The sequence below is a fragment of the Zeus faber genome (genome assembly GCF_960531495.2).
Source record: "Zeus faber genome assembly, chromosome: 11".
Classification (NCBI taxonomy): domain Eukaryota; kingdom Metazoa; phylum Chordata; class Actinopteri; order Zeiformes; family Zeidae; genus Zeus; species Zeus faber.
This window is the reverse complement of record NC_137205.1, coordinates 21,524,174-21,551,434: the sequence shown is the minus strand read 5'-3', so window position 1 is coordinate 21,551,434 and position 27,261 is coordinate 21,524,174. Positions and strand designations below refer to the sequence as shown.

Genomic DNA, 27,261 nt, shown 5'->3' with positions numbered 1-27,261 from the left:
AAGTTAAAGAGAGAGAACATAAATACTCCCAGGTCAGCAGATTCATTTTGTTATTTATTTATTCAAAAACAAAATATACTACACAGTACACAATTCATATCAATGAATAATACATACTAATCATCTCTTTGTAATAATATTTGGTGAGGTGTATGTGTGTGCTATTAAAGTGGTCATCCGTGACATTATTTTGCGAAAGAATCCCGTGTCGGACGCTCCTTTTTAAGACAGCCATTCAGTGTATTGGCATCGCAGTATGCATGTGTTCCTCTATATGCTGTTTCCATTGTTGGTGGCGGGGTCGGCCTTTCTGGTTCTGTGGTCAGTAAACTGTCGAACTGTCGAACGCCCTTGTGCCCATCACCTCAAGTGACCAAGGGAAACAACACAACCCAACCCATCGGAAGAAGGCAAGCTTTAGGGAAAAGCCAGAGAAAAGAAAGCCTTGCGGTTTCAAAATGGAATTCTGTATATTTTCAACGAGTCTAGTGTAAAATACTATAGAAAGAGGTGTGTATAACCTCCGTAACACCTCCATATGCCCTGACGCCACGGAGCGCTGAGACTACCGCGCCTCCTGAGCCGCGGCGTCCTTCACCCCCGCCGCCACGATGGCGAAGAAGACGTTGGGGAAGAAGGACCGGGCGTAGATGGCCATCTTGGGGAGCGAGGGAGCGATCAGCACTTCCTTCCTCCGGTTGCTCAGAGTCTTCACGATTTCAGCCACGGCCTTGTCTGGGGTCACGCCAAGGGCCTTCTGACTGGAAAACACTGTGACCATCATAGACAAGGATTTTTAAGAATATGACAACAAATATTAGTAATATAGACTGGGTAATAATAATATCATTTTAAATGCATCAATAATAATAAGATAATAATAACGATGATGACAATACTACTAATAATGTCTTTATTATTATTATTGTTATTATTATCATTATCATTATCATTATTATTATTTTTAATAATAGTAATTATAATAATAATAATAGTAACCATATTTCTATCCCACCTTTCATACACATGTATTAATAATAATTCATAATAATACAAACAAGCTTATTGCATTTAATAAATGTCAGGAAATATTATACTCAATTTCAGTTTTGGGTCATCAATTTAGACCTTGAACAATCATGATCATTCCCAAACGATTGATACAATATTTTTAATCATCATTAATCTTGAATTTTTCTGGTCTTCATTTTTTGTAATATGCACAGCAATACACTAAACCGACCTAATGTGTAGTACAGAGATGTAATGATAAATAATGTACAGTAAACAAATATTGGTCATTTCAACCTTCAACAGTTATTCTATGTTCATGTTTGTTGGGTGTGAAATATTACCACGTGTTATTTTTGTAATTCCACATGTAACATTTCATTTAGCTTCACTTTATAATAATTTTTTTTTTCTTTTTTTTTCCAAATGTTATTTATTTTATTATTGTTATCTGTTTAATTTGTGGTGATAATCACAGCCTCCCCGGCTGAGTGGGTACAGTAGATGATACTCCAGTCTTTAGTCAGACTCACGGGACCAGGTTAAGAACTTGGAAGGTGCTGCCACTGCCGTCTCCTTCTGGGAGGCCGAGCTGCTGATGAAGGTGTGGCTGACTGTGCTGACGGCGATGCCGTACTCCTGCACCTCCGCCCTCAAGCAGTCAAAGAACGCCTGCACCGCGTGTTTGGAGGCAGCATCTAGTGAACAGAATGAACCCAAATTCTGACTTTACTGGAATGCATTATTAATAATAATAATAATAATAATAATAATAGTAATAATAATAACCTTTATTTCTCTAGAACCTTTCAGACACAATGTGCAACTCAAAGTACTTTAAATAAATACAAGACCATCAAATAGAAAAAAAGAGAAAAAACAAAAATGTGCCAAAAAATAGGTAAATATATACATTTTCAGACTTTCATTGATACTTTTATTAAGGTGTTTCCCAATGCCTTGTAATTTGTACGACCAGAAGGTATCCCAGTAAGCTGGAGAGAACATGAAATCTGTAAAACATGTGTTTTTGCCACAGTTCCTTTCTGAAAACATCACCATACTAAGCATGTGCATCAGATTTGGCGCCAGGAGTGCCCTCACACCCGGATTCCTTAACTGCAGATGTGCCCTCGCACCCAATATCTGCATAAAGCCAGCCCTAGACATGTGCAAAGCCTTGCCTAGTGAGAAACCAGACAAGAGGATAGCCAATCAAGGGTCAGATGGAAAATATATATTTTAGGCTACTGAAATATTTGATCTGCTCAAATAATTGCGATCAGGCGATAAAATAAAATGGAGGTAAAAAGAGGTAATCAAAGTAACAGCTCTATCTCACTCTCTCTGATAGCATAGACTATACGTATGTTTTATGTATATCATCCTCATTTGTGATTGAGAGCTCCTTGTATGTAAAACATTCTTAGGGAATAAACAGATTCCGACTTTACAAACCTATACCCCTTTCCGACTGCACCAAAAACCTGGTAACACCCGCTAATATCCGGCATTTGTCATCGGTGGGAAAGGTAAAGCCCGGGGCCCATTTCCGGCTCAAATGACCCTGCAATAGACACAGGTTTTAATCGGTTCCACCTCTGATCGGCTCTGATGTGAACAGGACACCTGGGTCGACCCGCTCATTTTGGCCGGACACAGTTCCGGACACAGTTCCGGACACATAAATAGACAGGAATATCCTCTATCATTTGATCTTTTCATATCCCATTTAGCATCCAAGATCTAAATCAGAAGTTGTTGAATTTTTTTTTTCACATGGGGAAGCATGAAATGTCGTGAGTGTGGGGATCCGAGTCACTCCAGCATCAACCCAAGCCGGTCCCTGCTGCCCGCCACCGAAGGGCCGGGGCATGCACCGGCATGGATACTCTATGCTGCCTGTACTGCAGTGTTGTGTCATTCATGTATGATCTATAATAAATATATAATAAATATAATAATCATTTTCAAGTTTGTTGTTGTTTGTTTAAGTCTCTGTCCCTTCTACTATTTTGTTCCCAATCTCACTGGAACCATGACATGCCCCTTTTCCGGTGTGTTTGTGACGTCGAACCTGACACACCAGGAGAAAAAGGTGTTTCTCCTGACAATGGGAAAGGTGTCAATCCTCTATGTGGTGTGGGGGTGGTATGGTTTGAGCAGCCACACCTGTCCTGGGTCGAGGTAATTGGGGCCCAGGATCAGTGTGGCTGTATACCCGTTGCTCGTTGATTGGTCTAATGAGCAACAGGTAAAACCCTCTTCCCCACACACACCGGAGAGGAGCCCTTGTCATGAAGTAAGATTAGACGAAGACACCACGCACGCCACAGCACATGCGCTCATGCGGTGACGGCGACCAACACACACACATGCTTTTTCAAATGGTGGCCGGTGAAACTTGTTCTCTGCTTTTGACCCATCCCGGCGCAGGAGCAGTAGGCAGCATACAGCGACGCACCCGGGGACGACAATGTTTTTGCATGTTTTTGGTGGGGCTCCTGACTGATGTTACAAAAAGAAACCCCCATGTGAGCACGGGGAGAACATGCAGACTGCACACAGAAAGGCTCCTAATTGGGTTGAAAAGGTTGAAAAAAAAACCTCAGGTCAACCTGCTAATTTTGGTGTGAAGACGGTTTTAAATGCATATGCAGTGCCATGTTTGAAGTTATTTCATACTGTATCAAGTGAAATGTTCTACTTACACGTGGTTCGGAAGGGAACAGTGAGCTTTCCTTGGATGCTGTTGACCAGCAACAGATGTCCGGTTCTCCTGGAGATCATGGAGGGAAGGATGCCTAAAACACAAATATTAAACAAACAGAACAAATAATTCAAAAAATCACTCAACTACAGCAACGTACATCAATCAACCAATCTGAGGAAGCTCTCCTGTTTACTCTCTTTACCTTTGGCCAGCGTTACTGGTCCAAAGTAGTTGTGATCCATCAGTAGCTTGTCCATCTCCAGGGAGATGCTCTGTGCCGGTGCTTTGACCTTGAGGCTGCTGTTAAGGATCAGAATATCCAGACAGCCGTAACACTCCAAGATCTCTGTGATCACCTCCGGCATGCTGTCCATGTCCCCGAAATCCAGCAGAACCAGTTTAGGGGGGAAGGTCTGCGGAGATGGGACGATTGGAAATCAATTAAAAGCTATTCTTGGGATATGGTCAATGAATCAATGTACCAATCAACCAATTAACCAATGAATCCCCGAATCCATTAATTAATTAACCAATGAACCAAATAACCAATTGATCAATGAACCAAATGGATCAATGAACCAAATAACCAAAGAACCAATGTAACAATATATCTATGAACAAAGGAACCAAATATCCAACGGACCAATGAATGAATGAGCCAGTGTACCAATGAACAAATCAATCAATAAATCAATGTACCAAAACAACTGTACCAGTGAAACAATGAATTAATCAACCAATGAACCAGTGTATCAATGGACAAATAAACCAGTGAATATACCAATATACAAATGAACCAATGAACCAAATAACCAATGAATCAATGAGCCAATGTACCAATGAATCAATGAAACAATGTACCAATGTACTGCTGATCCAATTAATCAATGTATCAAAGAACCAATTAATCAATGAATGAATTCACCAATATGCCAGATAACCAATGTACCAAAGAACCGATGAACCAATGAATCAATGTACCAAAGAACCAATGGGCAAGTGAAAAAATGAATTAATTAACCAACAAATAAACCAATGAACCTAATTACCAACAGATCAATGAACTAAATAACCAATGGACCAATGCACAAATGAATCAATGAACCAATCTACCAATGAACCAATATATCAATGGACAAGTAAACCAATGAACATTTGAACCAATTAAACAAACAAACCAATGAATATACCAATATACCAATGTACCAATGTACAAATGAACCAATGAACCAAATAACCAATGTACAAATTAACCAATGTGCCAATGAAAAATTAATCAATGAACCAATGAATCAATGTACCAAAGAACCAATGGACCAGTGAAACAATTAATGAATTAACCAATGTACCAATGAACCAATAAAGCGAATAACCAATGAACCAATGAACCAATGAATCAATGAGCCAATGTACCAATGAATCAATGAACCAATGTACCACTGAACCAATGAATAAATGTAACAAAAAAACAATGAACCAATGAATCAATACATCAATGTACTCTACCAACGAACCAATGAACCAATAAATCAATGCATCAATGTATCAAAGAACCAATGAACCAGTGGACCAGCAAATGAATGAATGAATTAACCAATGTACCAATGAATCAATGTACCAAAGAACCAATGAACCAATAAATGAATGAATCAATGCACAAAAGAACCAATGGACCAGTGAAACAATGAATGAATTAACCAATGAACATTTGAACCAATGTACCAATTTAAGAAATAAACCAATGAGCCAATACACCATTGTATTAATAGACCAATGAAGCAATGAAGCAAAGAACCAAAGAACAAATTTATCAATGGACCAATGAACATTTGGAGCCATACATCAGGCATTTGGCGAAATTTCACCAAAAGGTAAATGATGAACATGTATGTGAGATCGGCCTACTCACTAAAGTCGGGTCCGAGGAGCTTGACAAATCATCAGCGAGGACTTCAAGTTTCTCCCAGATCTTCCCACACAGAATCAGCCTGGCTCCTCCCTTGTGAAACACACTCGCACATTCTATCACGGGGGAGAAAAAAAAAATTAGGACATTCTCGGAAAATGATGGTTCAAATTATTCCTCAAAATGAGTGGGGAGTCTGTGAGAACGGTCTAAGTAGTATATACTCTGTACCTTTTCCCAGGCCTGAGAGTGCGTCCGTGATAACGACCACCTTGTTCTGCACGGGCGTTTTGGACATCAGATCGACCACCAGGCCGTAGAGGTAGAAAACTCCAGCCGTGACCACGATCACACAGGGAAGCAGGAGAGCGGATGTGGTCACAGCAGGATCCATCTCCTGGAGGAAACCCTGGAATGTTCAAATGGCTTCAAATTGCTGAAGCTGAAGTTACTTGCAAATAAGGGGAAGAATTCAATATTTTTTTTCCAAGCATTATGTTTACAAATAGTGCCGGCGGTTTAAGTGAAATATCCAAAACATTGGGCATTTTGGGAAAGAAGCATCAGATTTTATCACATATGTAGGTTTATATGTGATGAAAAGATATAGACATGGAGGCATCGCGGATTTGGCCCCTGAGGGCAAAATGGCCACCAAATGGGTTCCAAATTGCTTTCAATGTTGTTAGAAAGTATTGATGATAACCAAGGTGTTTTGGGGTTAGATCAGAAGAGGAAAAAAAACCAAAAAAAACATGACAGACCCCCCTTCTCAATTTGGCTGCTATTCGGTGACCATTTTGAAAAAAAATTGCTTCTACAGAATGGCCCCAGGGCCAGAGTCACAGTGCCTCCTAATATGATCGCAAAAGGCCCAAGTGTCATGGATATTTCAACTAACCGCCCCAATAAAAAATGATGTTGGTCAAAATAATGGAGGGGGGGTTAGACGGAAGAAAAGTTATGAATGCCAAAGTATAAAAACATGTATTTCAAATTTTTTAACATACATGTGAATGTAAATGCATCTGTTCAGACGATGGATGAAGTTTGATGGGGTAGTCACGGAGGATCTACTGAGCATGACTGAAATACGAGCAGACCGTACCCATACGCTCTCCGCCTCCGTTTTATTGGAATCCACCTGACCCTCTACAACCATGTTTTACCTTAAACTGTAGCTATATCCTTACAACTCTGAAATACAAGCAGAGAAGACAATTCTGATTTTTTCTGAAATGATCAAACGAGTATTTATTATTATTAATAATAATAATAATAATAATAATAATAATAACTGGGATTTATATAGTGTCTTTCAGGAATCCAAGGACGCTTTACAATTGAAAAACAAAAAACAAAAAACAAACAAGGCAGGGTAGATAATAAAACAATATTTGCTTACTTGGGATAAGCAGATCAGAAATGGTACACTTGAACAACAATACCATTGAAAATGTTCTTATCAAACTCTTTCCTAGAGAGACAGCTTCCATGTTTAAGGTCCGGTATCGCCTTCACAATGATTTGCAACATTTTTTTTTTATTTTCCATTACTTCGTGAATTTAAATTGTCTGTTTAATCAGAATCAGAATTATTTTATTTTGCCAAGTACATTTGCACACACAAGGAAGATGACTTGGTGAGGTTGGTGCATAAAAGACAAAAAGCAAGACAATACAAGGAAAAATTAAACAAAATATTAATTGATAAATATTTACACACTAAGGTAGTAACAACTATAAATGATGTAGGCTGTGAAATATAGATTTACATGTGAATGTATATACATTTATATTGCACATATTTATATAACACGGGAGGTAAGAGTTGTTGGTGACGCAGCAACATCAGTGCATTGTCTGTGTGTGTGTGTGTGTGTGTGTGTGTGTGTGTGTGTGCGTGAGTGCGTGCCTGCGTGCGTGTGTGTGTGCGTGTGTGTGTTAAAAGTCCCAGTGTCATTCACTTGTCAACTCTATTTTTCCCAGTTCGCAGCAGCTTTGCAGAGCAGGTCCTTCTGCATGAGTTTGCACTGACTGGCCACGGCGTGCTTATCCCAGAAAACGTCTAAATATAAACTGACCTTAAAAATAGATACTGTATCTCCTGCAAAAGTTCAATGTCATGGAGGGCTACCGAAATTGTTCCACAACACAAACTTGCAGAGACAAAACAATATAAAACCCTTCATTTGAGAAATTTGCTTCAGTAACATCTGTCTTAAGACACACACACCACTTGTGTAATATCTGTGCAATATATTAACACTGTTATAACACAGTAGACTTTGTAGTAACTTAGTCAGTACGGTACACAGTATTCATTTATACCCTATGAATCTATAGTATACCAATAATTTATCACGTGCATTTTATATTCTGTATATTTTTACACATTTGGCTATTTCTGTTCTGGGTTTTTTCACGTTTTTTTTTTGCTATTTACTATGTAGAGTATGTTTCTTACTTTATTCAATTGCATTTAATTTTTAAGCTTTTCTGTGCTAATTGTCTGGAGAGAAACCAACAAATCCTCACCATGTCATATTCAGCGTATAAAATATCTCCTTGGCGGAATGAAATGGATTCTGAAGACTATTATAGACACATAATTGAGTGTTGGACACTGACCGCAAGAGTCAAGTGTGTCCTAAATGTAGACCAGAGTAAACAGAGTTTTCAATTACCGAGCAGTCCAGAGCAGCGTCAGGCCTCCAGTGGTGCAGTGTCTTCCTGACTGATTCCTCTCAGGAGAAGCTGCAGCTCAGAGCCGTGGAGCCGTGGAGCCGTGGAGCCGTGGAGCCTGGTCTGATCCCCGTCCAGAGCAGCTCAGACTGCCACGCTGCATTCCTGCCTCACCCCAACACATCCACCCAGGATTTGAACTCTTTTAATAGGGCAGCACAGCAGCTGCTGAGTGGCTTATTTTTTTCCACACATGTTGTCGGCATGTTATGTTTAGCATGACAGGGCAAAAGGGGTGTGTGTGTGTGTGTGTGTGTGTGTGTGTGTGTGTGTGTGTGTGTGTGTGTGTGTGTGCATGCGCGTGCCGTGCGTGTATGTGTATGTGTATGTGTATGTGTATGTGTGTGTGTGTGTGTGTGTGTGTGTGTGTGTGTGTGTATGTGTGTGTTCAACCCACAGCAAATTTCCTCAGACACATTTCTGGCCTGGGATTAAAGAAAAAATATGAAGTTGGATATAAGGAGACATGTCTCAATCTAAACTGATGACCCAAATCTTGAAAACGAGTATTATATTGACTTGTTTCTATTAAATTCCTTTTGCTTTTTCTTCCGTTCTTTATTATTATTATTATTATTATTATTATTATTATTATTATTACTATTATTAACGGGAGCAGCCGAAGAAGAAGAAGAAGAAGAAGAAGAAGAAGAAGAAGAAGTAGAAGAAGAAGAAGAAGAAGAAGAAGAAGAGTTATTATTATTATTATTATTATTATTATTATACTAGTAGTATTCGTTGTGGGAGTAGTAATAATAGTAGAAGAAATAGTAGCAGTAGCAGCAGTACTTATACCGCCAAAACAACTACTACTTCTTTAATAATAATAATAATAATAATAATAATAATAATAATAATAATTTTAAAATATATATCAATAATAATAACAGTAAAGATTATTCTCATAAAACACTTGACATGAAAGCACTGAGCAGCAGTGCGTTGTGGCCGCTGCCGGGCGATGATCTCACGGCGCCTCGGCGTCCGAGTCGTCGTTCGCTCAGCGCGCCCCGTCTCCCGCGCATCTTCCCTGCGCATCTCTCCCGTTCCGCGCCGTGGATCCGCGCGTCACCTGCGCGCGCGCGCGCGCTCCCCCGGTTTCTCGACGGTCCCGCCGTCGCCCCCGTCTGCTCCGTCACACGTCCGGGCGGCCAGCCGGGCATGCTTATTAGGCTGCTACAGCCCGCCCCCCCCCTCCCCTCCCCGCCGCCCGACAACATAAATCCAACCCCCTTGCGGGAGTCACTTGGCGGAGCCGGGGATATTCACCAACATGTCGGACTTTGAGGAATTTGAGAAGCAGCTGAGCCAGAACCGACAAGGTGAGAGTGAAGCGAGGCGATCCGGTCTGCGCTGCAGGCCGGTGCTGCATGCTGAGCGGGGAGACGCTGCCAGGGGCTGCAGGGCTCCATTCAGGACTCCGCTTTACTACACGCACGCACGCACGCACGCACGCACGCAAACGCGCGCACACACACACACACACACACACACACACACACACACACACACACACACACACACACACACACGCACCTAATCGCATGGGAGTGCTCCGCCTGGTTTGCGCTGACTGAGTGAAGAAAACTGTATCTGGGGTGAGGGTGATTATAATGATAAAGTAATTATAGGGGTCCTACTAGACGGTTTTTATATAGCTCGCTGTCACCATGCACGGTGAGTGTTTCTAATGCTCCCATCAATAATTATGTGTGTATGTAAAGTAGCCTGTCTGAACAAAACTATAGTTTTCAAAGAAAACACCAACAAAAATGTTGCTTTTATTTGTATTATCATTATTATTGTTATAATAGTTATTATTATTATTATTATTGTTATTATTATCATTATTATTATTATTGGTCCATTCCACAGGGTTGGAACCCTCTTGTTATTGTTAGGATTTGTATTATTATTTCTTTCTCCTTGGCATTTTTCAGGCTTAAAGTGTCTGGAACACGGCAACCACTGGACCCACAAACACAGTTGCGTTCTCGTTAGCAATGACATTTGACGGAAAGTATCCGAACGTCCGCGCATCGCCCTCACGCCAAGGTTCTAAAACCTCTGCTCGGGCGGTGGAGTGAGATGAGTTTGTGGAGTAAGACGTTTTGTGACATCACCATCCAATTCGTTATGAATGTGCAGGTTGTAGTTCCTAGCGTCGATAAAGGATCTAACCCTGTGTTATATGCGCCGTTGTGTCCCTCCTTACTTTGCGGGATTCAAGGAAGTTGTAACATACAAACTGTGCGAGGCCACAATGCGTTTCATGTACTCGGAACGAATCGGGAAACTAGTACCCGGAAAATGATCAATAACCACAGAAAACATCAACCCTTTGGGGTTCACGGAATCGTAACCCATCGGAAAAAACTTGGACGGGAAAAAAAAATATGAGCCACAGCGAGCTGTCACCTCGTCGAGTTGAGTCCACCCCGACTGTACGAGTCCACGATGTGTTCCATGTACTTGGAACGTGTCAGAAAATTAGTACCCACAAAATTACAAGTAATCACAGAAAGACGCTTTTTGGGTTTCATGGAATCGGAACTCGGCTCAGAGTCAGGCTGAAAAGTACTACATACTTAACACGACTAAAATGGACCCCGTGTATCGCTGCCTGCAGCTATATTTATTATTATTATTATTATTATTTGCTGAGATTTTTTTTCCGTATTTCGGGCTAAAAGCATCTGGAACACGACAATCCCAGTACGCACAGACATGGTTGAGGTCTTGTCAGTACGGGGACATTTCAGACGTCTTGTTGTTCAAGTTTGATCAAGTATCGATCTACATTTGGAGCAGAAATTTGTGAAAAACAAATTTTACCGGAAATAGAAGAACAACTTAGAAATCCAAGTTCATCAGGATCTTTTGCAAGCGAGACCTCTTCACGTACATGCACACATACACATACCCACAAATTAGATGAAAACATGCTTATCATTTAGTTTCTTATTGTACTCATTCATTTAAACCAGGAGTTCACAAACAGGGCTGTGCGGCCCCCCAGGGGGTCATTGAAGGAATTGCTGGGGGGGGGGGGGGCCGCATTTATTATTTTATATTCATTTTCAGTCATTATTTCATATTCATATTTTATTTTATTATTAATTTACATGTTTTCAGTTTTTTTTCCCACAAAATATATTTACTCGACTCCACCGATGATGGGCCCTTGTTAACATTTGTCATATTTCCGGCGGATAAGGTACATATCATGTTGTTGTCTCTACTGTCCGCATGCTTGTTCCAGAGAGGGAGCGTGAGCGGCACAAGAAGCGCAGCGCGTCGCCGCCGGGACGCAGCAACAACAAGCACCGCAGCTGGAGCAAAGAGCGCGGGAGCCGCAGCCGAGACCGGAAGAGCCGCAGCCGCGACGGGAAGAGCCGCGACCGCCGGAGCAGCTCCAGGGACCACAAGAAGCGCAGGTGGCTGCTGGGAAAACTCATCCGTAGATCAGCCAGTCGGTAGTGCTCCTCAATAGTACGACTCTCTCTCTTAGTAGCACGGCGACCTCAGGGAATTCAAATGTGAAGGACGGATTTTAATATTAAAGTGGAATTTATTTATCTTCAAATCTTTGAGGCTGATTTGATATGGATGCACAACGGTGGAAAAGAGTGAAGCTTCCAGGGTGTTTGTTTTAGTTATCAGTGCTAGACAGAGCGAGAGAGGGAGAGAGAGGGACAGAAAGACAGATCGCAATAAACTGGCAATATACTGTGCAATGAACATAAAAAATTACTTGAAGATAGAACAGTTGTAAATATACAGTAAACCTCAAAAAGTAACAATAAAAATAAACAAACAATGGACAGTAAACATTTGGCAATATATATTTACCTAATGAGAAAGAATAAATCAACAAAAAGTATAGTATGCCTAAAAATGAAATTAAAAAATTGAAAAATAAAAGCAACAAACCCTAACATTAACTATATTGTCCAGATAATTGGGATAAAGTACTTTAGATATGTTCAGGGAAATATAAATATCAGTTTTACTTATCTCATAACTTGTAAGAACTGAAATGCTGCAGCAACACAATTCATTTTTTCAAGTTTGGTGCTTTTATTATAAAGTGAATGATTTAATGTTACGTGGTTGCACAGGTAGGGATGTGTAGATCAGGGTTTTTTGGTACTTTTTTCCCCCCCCTTAAAATTCAGGATAACCATAATTTGTTGGAAAAAAAAAAAAAAACATCACTATTGTTATTTTGCCCAAGGACCATGCTAGAAGGGTGGAGACCACAAAAGTCTAAGTACTTGCATGTGATCAATGATGGGAACCAGTGTCAAAGCTTAGTTTAATATTTGTTCATACATACACACACACACACACACACACACACACACACACACACACATACATACACAGACGTGGACACATTTTTTGGTACCCTTCAACAAAAAAGGCCCCGCAATTTTCTCTGAAATAACTTGAAACTCACAAAAGTAATTGGAATCCATCATCGTTATTCCACATGTAATAGAAGTTAGACTTTGCCTTTGATCCAACAGAATATTTGACATAAAACAAATGAAACTGGCCTGGACAAAAATGATGGGACACTTACCTAATATTTTGTTGCACGACCTTTAGAGGTAATCACTGCAATCAAGCGATTTCTGTAGCCCTCAGTGAGACTTGTGCGCTGGTCAACAGGTAGTTTGGCCCACTCTTCCTGAGAAAACAGCTCCAGCCGTCTCAGGTTTGAAGGGCGCCTTCTCCAGACTGCATGTTTCAGCTCTTTCCATAGATGTTCAATTGGATTCAGATCAGGGCTCATAGAATTCAGAATAGTCCAATGTTTTGTTCTCCACCATTCTTGGGTGCTTTTAGCTGTGTGTTTTGGGTCATTATCCTGTGGGAGCACCCATGACCTGCAACCGAGACAGAGCTTTCTGACACTGGGCAGTAGGTTTCGCTCCAGAATGCCATGATAGTCTTGAGATTTCATTGTGTCCTGTACAGATTCAATGCACCCTGTGCCAGACACAGCAAAGCAGCCGCAAAACATAACCGAGCCTCCTCCATGTTTCACAGTAGGTATGGTGTTCTTTTCTTTGAAAGCTTAATTTTTTTGTCTGTGAACATAAAGCTGATGTGACTTGCCAAAAAGCTCCAGTTTTGACTCAGTGCAAAGGACATTCTCCCAGAAGCATTGTGGCTTGTCAATATGCATTTTAGCAAATTCCAGTCTGCTTTTTTTATGTTGTTCTTTCAAAAGTGTATTCCTCCTGGGTCTTCTTCCATGGAGCCCACTGTCACTGCAAAAGCAACGGATGGTGTGGTCAGACACCGATGTACCTTGACCTTGGAGTTCAGCTTGTACCTCTTTGGAAGTTGTCCATGGCTCTTTCTTTTTCTACCATTCTCACTATCCTTCTGTCCAATCTGGGGTCGATTTTCCTCTTGTGGCCGCGTCCAGGGAGGTTGGCTACAGTCCCATGGAGCTTAAACTTCATAATAATATTTGCAACTGTAGTCACAGGGACATCAAGCTGCTGGAGATGGTCTTTATAACCTTTACCTTCAACATGCTTGTCTATAATTTTCTTTCTGGTCTCCTCAGACAACTCTCTCCTTCGCTTTCTCTGGTCCATGTTCAGTGTGGTGCACACCATGATACCAAACAGCAGGGTGACTACTTTTCTCCATTTAAATAGGCTGAATGGCTGATTATGAGATTGAAGACATGTGTGATACCAATTAAAGAAAGCAGTTAGTTTGAAATATCACTATAATCCAATTTTCTAACCGCTTTTCTAAGTGATACCAACAAATCTGTCCAGGCCATTTTAGAATACAATTGATCTCTTTAGCAATAATTGATCTCTTTTCACGGTTTCTTTGCTTTACTCTATGACAATGAAGCATTGTTTCAACGAGCTGTAAGGGTACCAACAAATTTGTTCAGGTCTGTATATATATATATATATATATATATACATATACATACATTTTTCTTTTTAGCTACTCGCCACGGAGAACGAGAAAGAAAAGGACCTGCAAATACTGGGACGTGCCTCCTCCGGGATTCGAACACGTCACGCCAATGCAATACAAAGCAATGCAAGGTATGGACTGGCCGCATCTCAGAACAGGAACAGCAGGAACTCCTCAAATGGGCTTTACGTGTTAATATTAATGTGTGTGTTGTGTTAATCCTTACCACACGGGGTTCCCTTCGATGAGGCTTGGAATACTGAAGATGACGTTTCCATTTAGATTTACACCACCAGGGACTTTTATACCTGTACTCCTCTTTATTTCAACTTAGAATCCTTGTTTAATTATTCCACCACATACACCTTAACGAGTTTATAATGCAAGCAGTGCATTCAGTCGTAATAAAGTGACTTCTCCTGCCACGGACACTCTTAACGCTTTGAGCACAGGGCTGTTTACTGAGGCTTTTTGCACTTCAACTTAATTATAGTATATGACTAATTCTCCAAGCTCCCCTCGTGACGAACCATTCCCCCAAACCTCAAACAATCATCTGCACGCTTGCAGATGATAGTTTGTGCACACGGGCACACACACACGCACACACACACACCTCTCGGCTCCAACTAAATCAAACCTTAATTTATCCATCCAGAAATGGAAACCTGAGATCTAAAAATAAATATAAAAATGTACCACCTTGCAATACTCGCATTTGACACCGGCGGCGCTAGAGAGTGAGAGAGTGTCGAATATGTATTTTTTTTTGCATTTTCTTTTCCTCAAATCTGGTGAGTTACGGAACGTGTATACAGACAATTTTACTTCATTTTAAGTTTTTAGTAAATGTATTCACTTTAAATCATAGTGCAGTCTCAAAGGGCTCCATGACATGACTCAATGACGTCCCCTCGTCTCACAGATTTGAAGACATGATCAATTTTGATTAATCGATCAATTTACTGTTCATTTCATCACTAGCTTTAAGATTCACACTGGAGGTCTAGACAGTCAGAGCATCGCGGCTGTAGGATACTTCCACATGCTGCTCCACCACCACTGTTCTTTATTTCCTCCCTTTCCTCTTCCTCCTCTCCGTCCCAGCGGCCGGGCAGATCCCCACCATCGCCCTGTTGGCGACGGCCACCACCACGGGCGTCGCGGCGACGCCCACCCAGGTTCCCGTGGTGGGCAGCCAGATGACCAGGCAGGCCAGACGCCTCTACGTCGGCAACATTCCCTTCGGGGTGACCGAGGTAAAAGCTCCTGCCTCAGAATGTCGACGCAAAAATTCAAATTCAAAGCCTTTAAGCGTCTTTTTAAACCTTAAATCACTTCACGTTCACAACTCACGCTGCTTTATGTATTTCACATCAGAAATCCCGGTACTGAAAATATTTTAGATACATTTATATTATATATTTTTTTCTATTATTTTTCTACATTTTTTTAAATATTATTTTGTATCAATTTCAAGGTGAGGGTGTGTCCGAGCTGGATATTTGTTTTTCCACAAAAATAATTGGCCGTGATAATACACCAACACTCCCACACATACACACTCTTTTTCTCCTTTCGTCCACTTTGTTTTTTCAACCCAAAAAACACATTAGACAGTGATGTGGAAAGAAAGAAAACCAGGCTTTTATCGGGATTCCAATGTAATTTTCAACAAAAGCATAGTAATAAACGCCTGTGCTCAGACATATGCCACCAAACAGTGTATATCACATATTTTAGGACTTTATTATTCTGTTATCATGAAACTTATGTTAATAAATGTGTTCTATTAGCAGGTCTGCAAACATGAAGTCAACTCACGGCCACCCACATTGGACTTGGGATTATAAATAAATTGCACTGTGGAAACGCAATTCGCTCGGTTTGGCTTGCCGCCAGATTATTTCCGAGAATTATAATGAAGTAATATAACATATAATCTTACACTCGATGCAAAAACTAAAATTGTTGTTTAATTCTTTGTAACCTGAAAACTGCTGACTTCCTAGGGACCTTTCTGTTCTCATCATCACGCATTTTGAAAGCCAAAGGCTCCATTCGGCTCTGTTTCACTTTCCGTAACGCTCGCGTTGGGACGGCTACGGGTGAAAATGTGATCGGCTCTCCTTGAAGTTAATTCCAGACAGCGTTTCGAGTTGTTTTTTTTTCCTCTCTCTCTCTCTCTCTCTCTCTCTCTCTCTCTCTCTCTCTCTCTCTTCCACCAGGAGTCCATGGCAGAGTTCTTCAACGCCCAGATGCGTCTGGCCGGCCTCTCCCAGGCGCCCAGCAACCCCGTGCTGGCCGTGCAGATCAACCAGGACAAGAACTTCGCCTTCCTAGAGGTCAGGGGTCCCAATTTAAAGGGGAAAAAAAGGGAAAAAGCTGATATTGTTCAACCGAAACCATAATTTTTCTCCGATCACTGGGAATCAGCCGGCGTGATCAGAGGCATCGGGATCTTCTGAATTGATTCAGTAGCATCAGAGCCGCGACCCGGGCTGTAGTGGGGGGGCCGCTGGAGAAGGGGTCTCCCGTAAAGAGCGTGTTTTTTCGGGGCTGCTGTCCTCGGGGGGTGGGGGGTTTTCCCGCTTGAAAAAATGTAGACTGTGTTTGTGTCTAGTTTCGCTCTGTGGATGAGACCACGCAGGCCATGGCCTTCGATGGGATCATCTTCCAGGGGCAGTCCCTGAAGATCCGGAGGCCGCACGACTACCGGCCCCTGCCCGGAATCTCGGAGCAGCCGGCGTTCCACGTCCCAGGTTTGTGCCGAGAGGTTCCTCTCTAATCGTACGCAGCGGCGTGCAGAACGATGCACCCAAAAGGGGGCGGGGGGACAGTTCATTATCATCCTTTTCTTTCAGCTTTCTGTGGTATTTTGTCATGAAAAATACATTGTTAATGACGATGATGCAGGATTTTTTTTTTTTTTGTCAAAATGGACTTAAGGTTCTCATGTGATTTTTTTTTCAAGTCACGTTAAATCTGATTCAATATTTTCAGCTCTACATGATGAACCTCACTTTAATTCTTTGAGTATTTGGATATAGAATCAAAGAATATATTTTAATATCTTGTAATTTTCCACTATAATGCTTCCATTTCACCCAGCTCTGAATGACAGTGTGGTATATGATTATAATTATTCTTATTCTTTATTCTTACTCTTTATTCTTATTCTTTATTCTCTATTATTTTGTGTGTATCTGTTGTCCCTTGTTTGTTTTTAAACATGCTCCATTTGTCTGTTTTTGACTTGGTTAAATATCAAAATTAAAAAAAAAGTAAAACCTCTTTATTACTTATCATTCTTTGCAGGGGTGGTCTCCACAGTGGTTCCTGATTCCCCTCATAAACTGTTTGTCGGAGGCCTTCCCAACTACCTTAACGATGACCAGGTACTAAACTCTCTTTCTTCGAAGTCACAGACACTGATGAGGCATTCACACTCACATTCCTCCCATTTTTATTTTCACTTTTTGTCGAACGTGAGGAAGCGTTTATGTGACACTCATGTACTTCCGTCTAACTTAGTGTCTTAGATACACAAAGGCTACACACGTTTTCCCAAAAGAGACCAAAACAAACCCAGGCCTCATCAAAATGTTGGTTTCCTTCATATATAACTGTTCACAGTAACAACTTCAATGAATGCGTTACTGTTGAGAAACTTAGTTCTCTGCTGCAGAAATGTATCACTCTGCTGTAAAAACGTGCCACTCTGCTGCAGAAATGTACCACTCTGCTGCAGAAACGTGCCACTCTGCTGCAGAAATGTACCACTCTGCTGCAGAAACGTACCACTGTGCTGCAGAAACGTGCCACTCTGCTGCAGAAACTTACCACTGCTGCAGAAACGAACCACTCTGATGGAGAAACTTACCACTGCTGCAGAAACGTACCACTCTGCTGCAGAAACGTACCACTCTGCTGCAGAAACGTACCACTCTGCTGCAGAAACGTACCACTCTGCTGCAGAAACGTACCACTCTGCTGCAGAAACGTACCACTCTGCTGCAGAAACGAACCACTCTGCTGCAGAAACGTACCACTCTGCTGCAGAAACGTACCACTCTGCTGCAGAAACGTACCACTCTGCTGCAGAAACGTACCACTCTGCTGCAGAAACGTACCACTCTGCTGCAGAAACGTGCCACTCTGCTGCAGAAACGTACCACTCTGATGCAGCTTCTCACTACGATTACATGCAGTCCAATCGGGCAAACGATAAAGCCTTAAAAAAATACAAAAACAAGAAGCTCACAACAATATCAGACAGGTACACCGGGGGGAAAAAGGGTTGTGAATCCTTACTCTAACAGCTTTTTCAGGCTTTTGTTAAATATTTTATTGAAAACGTTAAGAGACTAGAAACAGGAAGCTGTGCGTTATACAACGTTATACTCCGGATGTCATGTGATATCCCCGACATGACCGCTCAGGACTTTAAATGTGAGTTTCTTGTTTTCGAAAAAGGAGATTTACCAGTGGCTGTTTTCATTGGACCGCATTGAAGCGCGCCGAGAAGCCGCGGCAGAGTGGTAAGCGTCTCAACAGTGAAGCGTTTGGCAAGTTTGCGCCGCGAACGGCTGCAGACGATGGGAGCCAACATTTGAATAAGGGCCCGGGTCGAAAGACGCCGGTGCCGTCCTTTAAACTCCATCAGAATAAGTCTTCTCAGCACACCTCGTGATGTGGACTTATGTTACTTCCCATTTCACCGACACTGTAATCGATCCTGTGCCGTACGTAATGTTCAGGCCAGAGCCGTCGCAAGGCGTCGCGTGACCCGGCTCAGCGAGTGAACGGCCGATCGCAGGCGCGCGACGTAAATATTTAAACACGTGAAACATCCGATTGAAAAAAAAAAAAAAAAAAAAAAAGGTAGGAAAGTCCACTTCCTAAATCTTAGTAGGCCGACGAGCGGCCACGCAGAAGGCCGATGCGTGAGCCGCAGGTCTGGATGCCGTTGTGGACTTAGCGAGAGCTTGCTGAGTAAATCAAAAGTTGGAGAAGTAGTAAGTTCTCGTCGATAATGAGACAGGAGTCCGTGTCGGGTCTCGGCCGACGATGCACACTCACAATGTTTTTCCAAGTCGGTTCGATTCGTTTTCTACCTGTTTCTCATCGATCCTAATTAGTTGACGGAGGTTTTGCTTTGTTTATTTATTTATTTTTGTTTTTCCAGTCTTTATTGATCTATTCATTTATACTTGCCGCCTCTGCTACCGGGTTGATACTCACGGCTCTTTCATTTTTTGTTCCCCCCACTTTGTCCCCAGCTAGGGGCCCGTAAGATCGTTAAGTCTGCGCTCATTATTTGTTCCGTAGTACTGACCTACTGCTGCCATGCCAACATGTAACACAAGGCAAGTAAGACCTTCCGGTCCTCGCATGGACACACTCCCCGCCGGCCGGCCCCCTCGCCGGCCTCCTCCTTTCTCCCATCATGCTTCTGGAGCGCCGATAGGACCCGGGGGGGGGATTTGGTTGCTACAGCAGGATTTTTTTTGGGGGGGGGGGGGGGGGATTGGGTTCTGAAGCTCAAAAAGTTTACCGTCAGCTGCAGTCGGGAGTGTAGCTCAGCGGTGCCGTAGAGCATTTCACTGCAGGTCCAGAGCGGTTCAACCGGTTCAAGTCCGGATGCCCCCCTGAGATGTCTCATCTTATCTTTAAAAATAGCTGAAGTGGGCAAAACTAAAATATCTTCATGAGGGCTTTTCACAATTAAAATAATGAATCGTGATCAATGGCATGACAGTTATCATGACAGCCAGGGAGTCAGGAGCAGCGCTTGTGCAGCTGAGGTCAGTTCAAGGTGAAAGGAGCTAAACCTGCAGAATATGCGTTTTTTTTTTTTTTTACACAACTTGTATTTCGATACATTTCCCCGACATCGACACCAGCGCAGAACGTCCACCTCACGGCCCTCGTGTGTCCCCCCCCCGCCTTCCCCCTTCCGTGTGCCTTCAGTTCCTAGAAGAACTTTCAATGGACTGCTTCCCAAACTTCTAAAGGCGAGGTCAGATAGGGGAGCGGGCACTGTCGGGCGCTCTGCTCTACTTCCCGATACCCCCCCCCAAAAAACAAACAAGTACCAAAGTACTTAATGTATGACGTGGCCGCTGTCCGGTGAAGCCTCGCAACGCTAGTTGTTCGCTGATGGTTGATAGAATCATTTGCAACCAATTCAGGTTTTATTTGCCATGTGAGGAAAGTCAGCTGAAACATGTGGAGCGCTTTTATTTTCTAAAGAAGTTCCCTTTCATATAATATCCATGTGGTAAAGTATTGAACCTCCACATATACAATTTATACACGATGACAGCGCTGACCCAAGCATTATATGATGAAAGCTGCACACATTTTATTTTCATTGAACCATATCATCAATTTTTGCTTTTTATGATTTTTGTCTTTTGGCGAAGAAGTGGAGATTTCAGTAGTGACGTGTCGTCCATCTTGGCCTCCGTCTCCTGAACAGGTGAAGGAGCTGCTGACGTCGTTCGGGCCGCTCAAAGCTTTCAACCTCGTGAAGGACAGTGCCACGTCACTGTCCAAAGGTTACGCCTTTTGCGAGTACGTGGACATCAGCGCCACCGATCAGGTAACGCGCGGGCGTTCGGGGGTTGGGGGTTTTGAATCCGCTCTGCTGGAGCTGCTGCTCACGTGTGTGTGTGTGTTTGTGTGTGTGTTTCCTCCTCCAGGCGGTGGCGGGACTCAACGGGATGCAGCTCGGAGACAAAAAGCTCATTGTCCAGAGGGCGAGCGTCGGGGCTAAGAACGCAAACCCTGTGAGTAGATGTGGCCTGAGAGTTAAACTGCTGCGGGTAATATCTATATCCAATATATATTATATTGAAAAAAGTACTTGTTTAATAATGCAGTACCTGTAGAAGTCCTGCATCCGTCCTGCCACTAGGTGGCAGCATCTGTCCTTCCTCATGCATTTTCTCATGTTACTTTAGTAAAAATAAACACAGGCTGTACCATTTCTTAAATCACAATGTTGGCATCATAATAACTGTGATATATGATTTTATTGTGGTGTTTGAAAAAAAATTGTGTTTAATAACAACTCAATTTAAGAATTAAAGTCCGGCTATACCCTCATGCATTTTCTATGCACATGAATAACTGCAGACTGATTGACTGAAGTAAATAATAAAAACACTCTTTTTCACAGAAAATATGTTCGCACAATTGTAATACTGAGAACATTTTCAGTTTTCTTTAAATGACAATAGCTTACAACACTATATGGGCTGCATTGTGGCAGGGGATAATATTGAGTACTTTTATAATCAAAATGATTATTATGATTCCATGTACTTCATAGAATATCTCCGTGTATGATAATATCAATTTACCATCCACCCTTAGTTGTATAAGTAGTATTTTCACACTTCCATGGAAAAAATATAGTTGAAATTCCCATTTTTATTGCCAAAAGTTAGTGGCAAATGTACCAATGAATGAAAAAAAAAATCTCAAATCTCAAAGTAAAAAAAAAAAAAGTAAGTATAGCCGATCCTAAAGCTCCTCTCCCCCGGTGCAGACCTCCATCACAGAGGCCCCGGTGACGCTGCAGGTGCCCGGGCTGCAGCGGCTGCAGACGTCGGGGCTCCCCACCGAGGTGCTGTGCCTCCTCAACATGGTGATGCCCGAGGAGCTGCTGGACGACGACGACTACGAGGAGATCCTGGAGGACATCCGGGAGGAGTGCTGCAAGTACGGCAGCGTGCGCTCCATTGAGATCCCCCGGCCCGTGGACGGCGTGGAGGTGCCCGGCTGCGGCAAGGTGCGGTCGGCCCGCAGCTCTGTTTGGGGATGCATGCGCCCGCATCTCGCACCTGTCTCAAGGCGATGGCGAGGAATGATGACTCCTTTATCATAATAAATTTGAGTTGTAAAACACTTTGTAATAATTTTATTCACTGCTTTGTTTCAACGAAAATGTGAGCAGCAACTATAGTGTCAAGTTTTTGGGATTTGGTATTGGGACATCGAGATTATATGATATTATATGATATTATATGATATTATATTTAATTTAATTACATTTTATTTTATTTTATTATATTTGTTTATTTTATTTTATTTTATTTTATTTTATTTTATTATATCATATTGTACAGAATAACATGACATTGACAAATTATAATACATAACCTAATGCTAGAGTGATGAGTAATATATAGATAGATAGATAGATAGATAGATAGATAGATAGATAGATAGATAGACAGACAGATAGATAGATAGATAGATAGATAGATAGATAGATAGATAGACAGACAGACAGATAGATAGATAGATAGATAGATAGATAGATAGATAGATAGATAGATAGATAGATAGATAGATAGATAGATAGATAGATAGATAGATAGATAGATAGATAGATAGATAGATGGATAGATAGATAGATAGATAGATAGACAGATAGATAGATAGATAGATAGATAGATAGATAGATGGATAGACAGATGGATAGACAGACGGATAGATAGACAGATAGATAGATAGATAGACAGATGGATAGATAGATAGATAGATAGATAGATAGATAGATAGATAGATAGATAGATAGATAGATAGATAGATAGACGGATAGATAGACGGATAGATAGATAGATAGATTGATAGATAGATAGATAGATAGATAGATAGATGGATAGATAGATAGATAGATAGATAGATAGATAGATAGATAGATAGATAGATAGATAGATAGATAGATAGATAGATAGATAGATAGATAGATAGATGGATAGATAGATAGATAGATAGATAGATTACTCATCCACAGGACGGAAATTGTTGGGTCACAGCAGCTCACATAAAAGAAAAAAAATGGCAAAAATAAAGCAATACAATAAAAACAGAAAAAAAAAATAACGCAACAGAACTGTAATTGGCCAGACCCTGAGTGCCGAGTGTGAATGACGCCGCCTCTCTCTCTTCTCCAGATCTTCGTGGAGTATGTTTCGGCTGCAGACTGTCAGAAGGCCATGCAGGCCCTCACCGGACGCAAGTTCGCCAACAGGGTGGTCGTCACCAAGTACTACGACCCGGACATGTACCACAGACACGAGTTCTAAAAGCACAACAAACAAAAAAAAAAAACACCCGCCGCCCAGAAGACTTCAGTTTCGGTTTCATCTGTGGCGGTTCAGCGCCCTCCCTCCAAATGTTTTCCCTTCTCTGAATCTTGTGGAGACGTCCCTCAAGGTTTTGGGACGTTTATCAATACCTGCGATTGCCCGTACCTCCTTTCTTGTTCCGGCCCAAAGTAGGGTCAGCGTATAATGTAATGTTTCAAATTCCACAAGAAAAAAAAAATAATAAGAATTGGAAATGAGCTCCTGTGTTGCAAGATCAAAGTTGCCAGGTTACACTAATTCATCAGTTCAGCAGCTCTGTGTTCATCAGAACGAGAACTTTTACCTTGTTACTTTTTTTGAGATCAGGTTCCCGACGAGTCACTCAGCAAAAAAGAGTCGTTAGATTTGTCCGACTCTCTGTTGGTTAAGTTCAGTGGGTGTAGCACGCGGTGTAGCGAGGGAGGATTTCCTGAACGATGAACGAGAGTCAGAAGAGTCGGTTCGGCTCCGACTTGTGAATGGAATTCTCACAAGAATCATTTAATTGCGTCAAAATTATTTATTTGGGTGGTATCGCGTCCGTCACATTCAATATGATTTACGTCAAATGCCTTCACCTTTTTTAATTTTTTTTTGCCTAGGACGTTAATTCGATCCTCGGTAATTCATTTAATTTTGTGTGTCGAAGATTCACTCTTTTGCCGGAGTGACTCCAGACTCATGAGTCATTTAAAGGATTTGTTCGAAACGACCGAATCGCTTGCGAGTCCTTGCATCACTAACAATTAGTGGGCCTTAATAATAAGCACAGTTTAAATGTTTTGGGGGTTTTTTTACACTGGTGTTACTGGACCCGAAGAATGGACTTTTCCAAGGATGAACTTTCCAACAACCCCAATTCGTCCTTGCGTACCCGTTATTGATAAACGTCCTCGAAACCTGTGTTGTTTAACTCCCCCCCCGCCGTGTATTTTACATACTGTACAAGTGTGTTTCTCCAATAGCGCATATCTAACTTACAAAACTTTGACCTTAAACGTGTACAGTGGATTAATCTCACCGAAAAACAATAGCTACACATGCATTCAATTAACAATAGAAATGACACATGTATCTCACCTAAACCAACTAATATTGCCTGACATCGTCTGTAGGAGAACATCCAAAAGGTCACGTGTTTAGACTTTATATCATTTGAGACCAGTAATAACCCGTCCGTCCGTGTGAAATGAAAAGTGTCGATTGAAAAAAAACAACAACAACAACACAAAGTTGTTTCGGAGCAAAAGGAAACAATCACAAAAAATAACAGTATGCTTTTATTGTTTATTTCTTGATTTGATTTGTAATAATAATAATATCCTATCCTCCGAACTCAGCAGTCTGCAAGCCAACATAGGCCTCCTAATGTGTGAATGTTTTGTGGAAAAAAAGAAATGTTAATGTTTTGCTGGATTATTATTCTTTATTTATTCCTAAAAGAAAAGAAAAGAGCAACTCCTTATCAAGTGTAATTGTGTAAATAGAAAAGATAAATGTAAAGAAAAAAATATTTGTTTGTTGACCATGCACTTTCCCTTTTAAACAAAACATCAGCATCAACATGTTGAATTCGCTGATATAATTAATTGTCTTGTTGGGAAAAAATATAACGGCACAAACATAATGGAGTCCATTTTATCTCAATGAATACCTTTCCGAACTTGGTCCCGTTATTGATATGAGAGCATAATTTATTATTGAATGAGAATGAGTTACATTACACAAAAGTGTGTAATGTGCAGTGTCATTTATAAAAGGTATGCCAGAAATGTGAATACAAACAAGTTTATTATACATATAAAAATGTCTGTGACTTTCCCCAAATCCACAAATACAGCATTTGCTATTTAAATTTAAGGAAAATGTACTTTACTTTCGTGCAACATATCAAATTATATATATAAAATATATATATATATTAAAAAGATATTTTATACATTTTCAAATGGCCAAAAAATGTGAACAATTTTACTTTGTACAATTCTTGCCACTGCCATGACTTTAATAAAGGCTTACATCAACTGTCGTTATTATTATTATTATTATTATTATTATTATTATTATTATTATTATTATTATTGTTATTATTATTTATGCTGTTATTATTATTCATTTTTATTATTGTTATTATTATTATTATTATTATTATTATAGTATTAGTCATGTCTGCAAGCAACCAGGCTCACATAACATTTATTTACAAATTGAAAAAAAGTAACCTCAAGCACAACATTTTTCCTGTCCTTTATACAACCTGATGACGGTTGATGAGACTCTAGTGGAAAGTTCTGAACATTTAAAACGTTTAAAACTAAACCTTCAATTGAAAAAGAGGAATTTTAAACGAGGAAGCAATTATTAATTACCTCCCCTCTCAGTGCTGCCGCCCGTGGCCAGGATTTGCATTGCAGCCAATTGAACGTATGGGGGACGCGTTTCGAGACTCAATTGTTTGCTATACAAGTCCCGGCCGCGGGGGGGCAGCGCTGCGCAAGAAGACGGCGATCACAGCGTGGAAGTCGTTGCTCATGGAGGGTGATTGTTCCAAAAGTTTATTGTTATTAGTTTGTTATTTTGGCACTTCCTTCGAAATGTGAATATCAAACCGTCTGCTCGAAGCGACAAAGATTTCCACGTCTCTTGACAATTTGTAAATGAACGTGATGTCAAACCGGCCAAATGTGGCCCCTGTAGTGCGCCGTAGATTGGCCTTTAGAATGAATCCTAAGGTTAATTACAAATGTAAATATTGTTATTTGAAAGAAAAATCAATTCAAATGAGGCGGTCTTCCCTGCGGGTCTGACCAACGATCATTTGTTCGGCGTTCAAGATTTGTTCACCAACTTTAACATTTCCAGATGTTCTGGTGTGCTGTGTCACCCACTTGCTGCACGGCTGGTATACACGAGTTTAGAGTTGAGGTCAGAGTTCCTAGTTGCATTGATGGTGAGAGGCATTGATGGTGAGAGGCATTGATGGTGAGAGGCATTGATGGTGAGAGGCATTGATGGTGAGAGGCATTGATGGTGAGAGGCATTGATGGTGAGAGGCATTGATGGTGAGAGGCATGGCTGAACGCGATGAAGACGCAACAACACACACGCACACACACACACACACACGCACGCACACATGTTGAACCGGCCTATAACCAGACAAAATCATCCCAACATTCTCCCTCTCAAGCCGCCATGCTTGACTTGCAGGGACCCCTAACGGAGGTGAAACCCTGCCCCCAGCGGGCTGCAGCTGAATCCAGTGCTGCGTCTTGCATGCCTTGTTGTTGCTGTTGTCGTTGTTGTTGTTGTTGTTGTTGTTGTTGTTGTTGTTGTTGTTGTTGTTGTGGTCGTCCAGGGGAGGGCGGCAGAAGCCTCCACCGTGCGGAACACTGTTCATCCGCCGGAGTCTGCGCACCGAGTCAAACGGATCGTGTCCGTTCGGCTCTTTTTTTTTTTGTTGTTGTTGGAGATCCGGCTCTGAACGAGTCACTCGGTGAACGACAAAAAAAAAAAAAAAAAAGAGTCGTTCGATTTTGCGACGCTCACCCGGGTTTCTGTGTGACGGGTCGGAGGAGTCGCTTCGGCTCCCGGTCGTGAATGGAAAGGGACGGGGGTAATCTGTTAATTCGGGTGTTTGTTTTCTGTTTTGGGCGGCGCCCCAGTCGTTTTAAAAAGATCCGTTCGATGCGAGCGAGTCGTTCGCGCGTCCCGCAGAAAGTTGCGGGTCGGCGGGGGTTCGCGGCGGCTCGCGGGGATGAGCCCGAGCGCGTCGGACA

At 41.6% G+C, this 27,261-nt stretch overlaps 2 protein-coding genes across 5 annotated transcripts; one reads left to right on the top strand and one right to left on the bottom strand.

Annotated features, from left to right (window-relative positions):
• Window positions 1–57: 57 nt before the first annotated feature.
• Window positions 58–9,661, bottom strand: LOC307237237 (dehydrogenase/reductase SDR family member 7C-B-like). Of its 4 annotated transcripts, none has more exons than XM_080009930.1 (8): window positions 9,645–9,661; window positions 8,318–8,484; window positions 5,862–6,027; window positions 5,634–5,746; window positions 3,927–4,137; window positions 3,723–3,815; window positions 1,545–1,709; window positions 58–771 (listed from the first exon to the last, which is right to left on the bottom strand). In XM_080009930.1, the coding sequence occupies exons 3-8, from the start codon at window positions 6,022–6,024 to the stop codon at window positions 566–568; spliced, it is 951 nt and encodes a 316-aa protein (XP_079866056.1). In that variant the 5' UTR covers window positions 6,025–6,027; window positions 8,318–8,484; window positions 9,645–9,661; the 3' UTR covers window positions 58–565. The 4 variants fall into 4 exon arrangements, with proteins under 4 accessions (XP_079866056.1, XP_079866055.1, XP_079866053.1 ...); XM_080009929.1 differs by having other exon boundaries at window positions 5,862–6,039; window positions 9,645–9,660; XM_080009927.1 differs by lacking the exons at window positions 8,318–8,484; window positions 9,645–9,661 and adding an exon at window positions 6,739–6,823 and having other exon boundaries at window positions 5,862–6,039.
• LOC307237236 (splicing factor U2AF 65 kDa subunit-like) lies at window positions 9,649–23,459 on the top strand (the record flags this gene model as incomplete). The annotated part of the gene is made up of 11 exons (XM_080009926.1): window positions 9,649–9,697; window positions 11,638–11,812; window positions 14,364–14,467; window positions 15,444–15,595; window positions 16,565–16,681; window positions 16,960–17,098; window positions 17,655–17,734; window positions 20,821–20,943; window positions 21,044–21,130; window positions 21,895–22,137; window positions 23,309–23,459. The coding sequence occupies 11 exons, from the start codon at window positions 9,649–9,651 to the stop codon at window positions 23,438–23,440; spliced, it is 1,401 nt and encodes a 466-aa protein (XP_079866052.1). The 3' UTR covers window positions 23,441–23,459.
• Window positions 23,460–27,261: the final 3,802 nt, after the last annotated feature.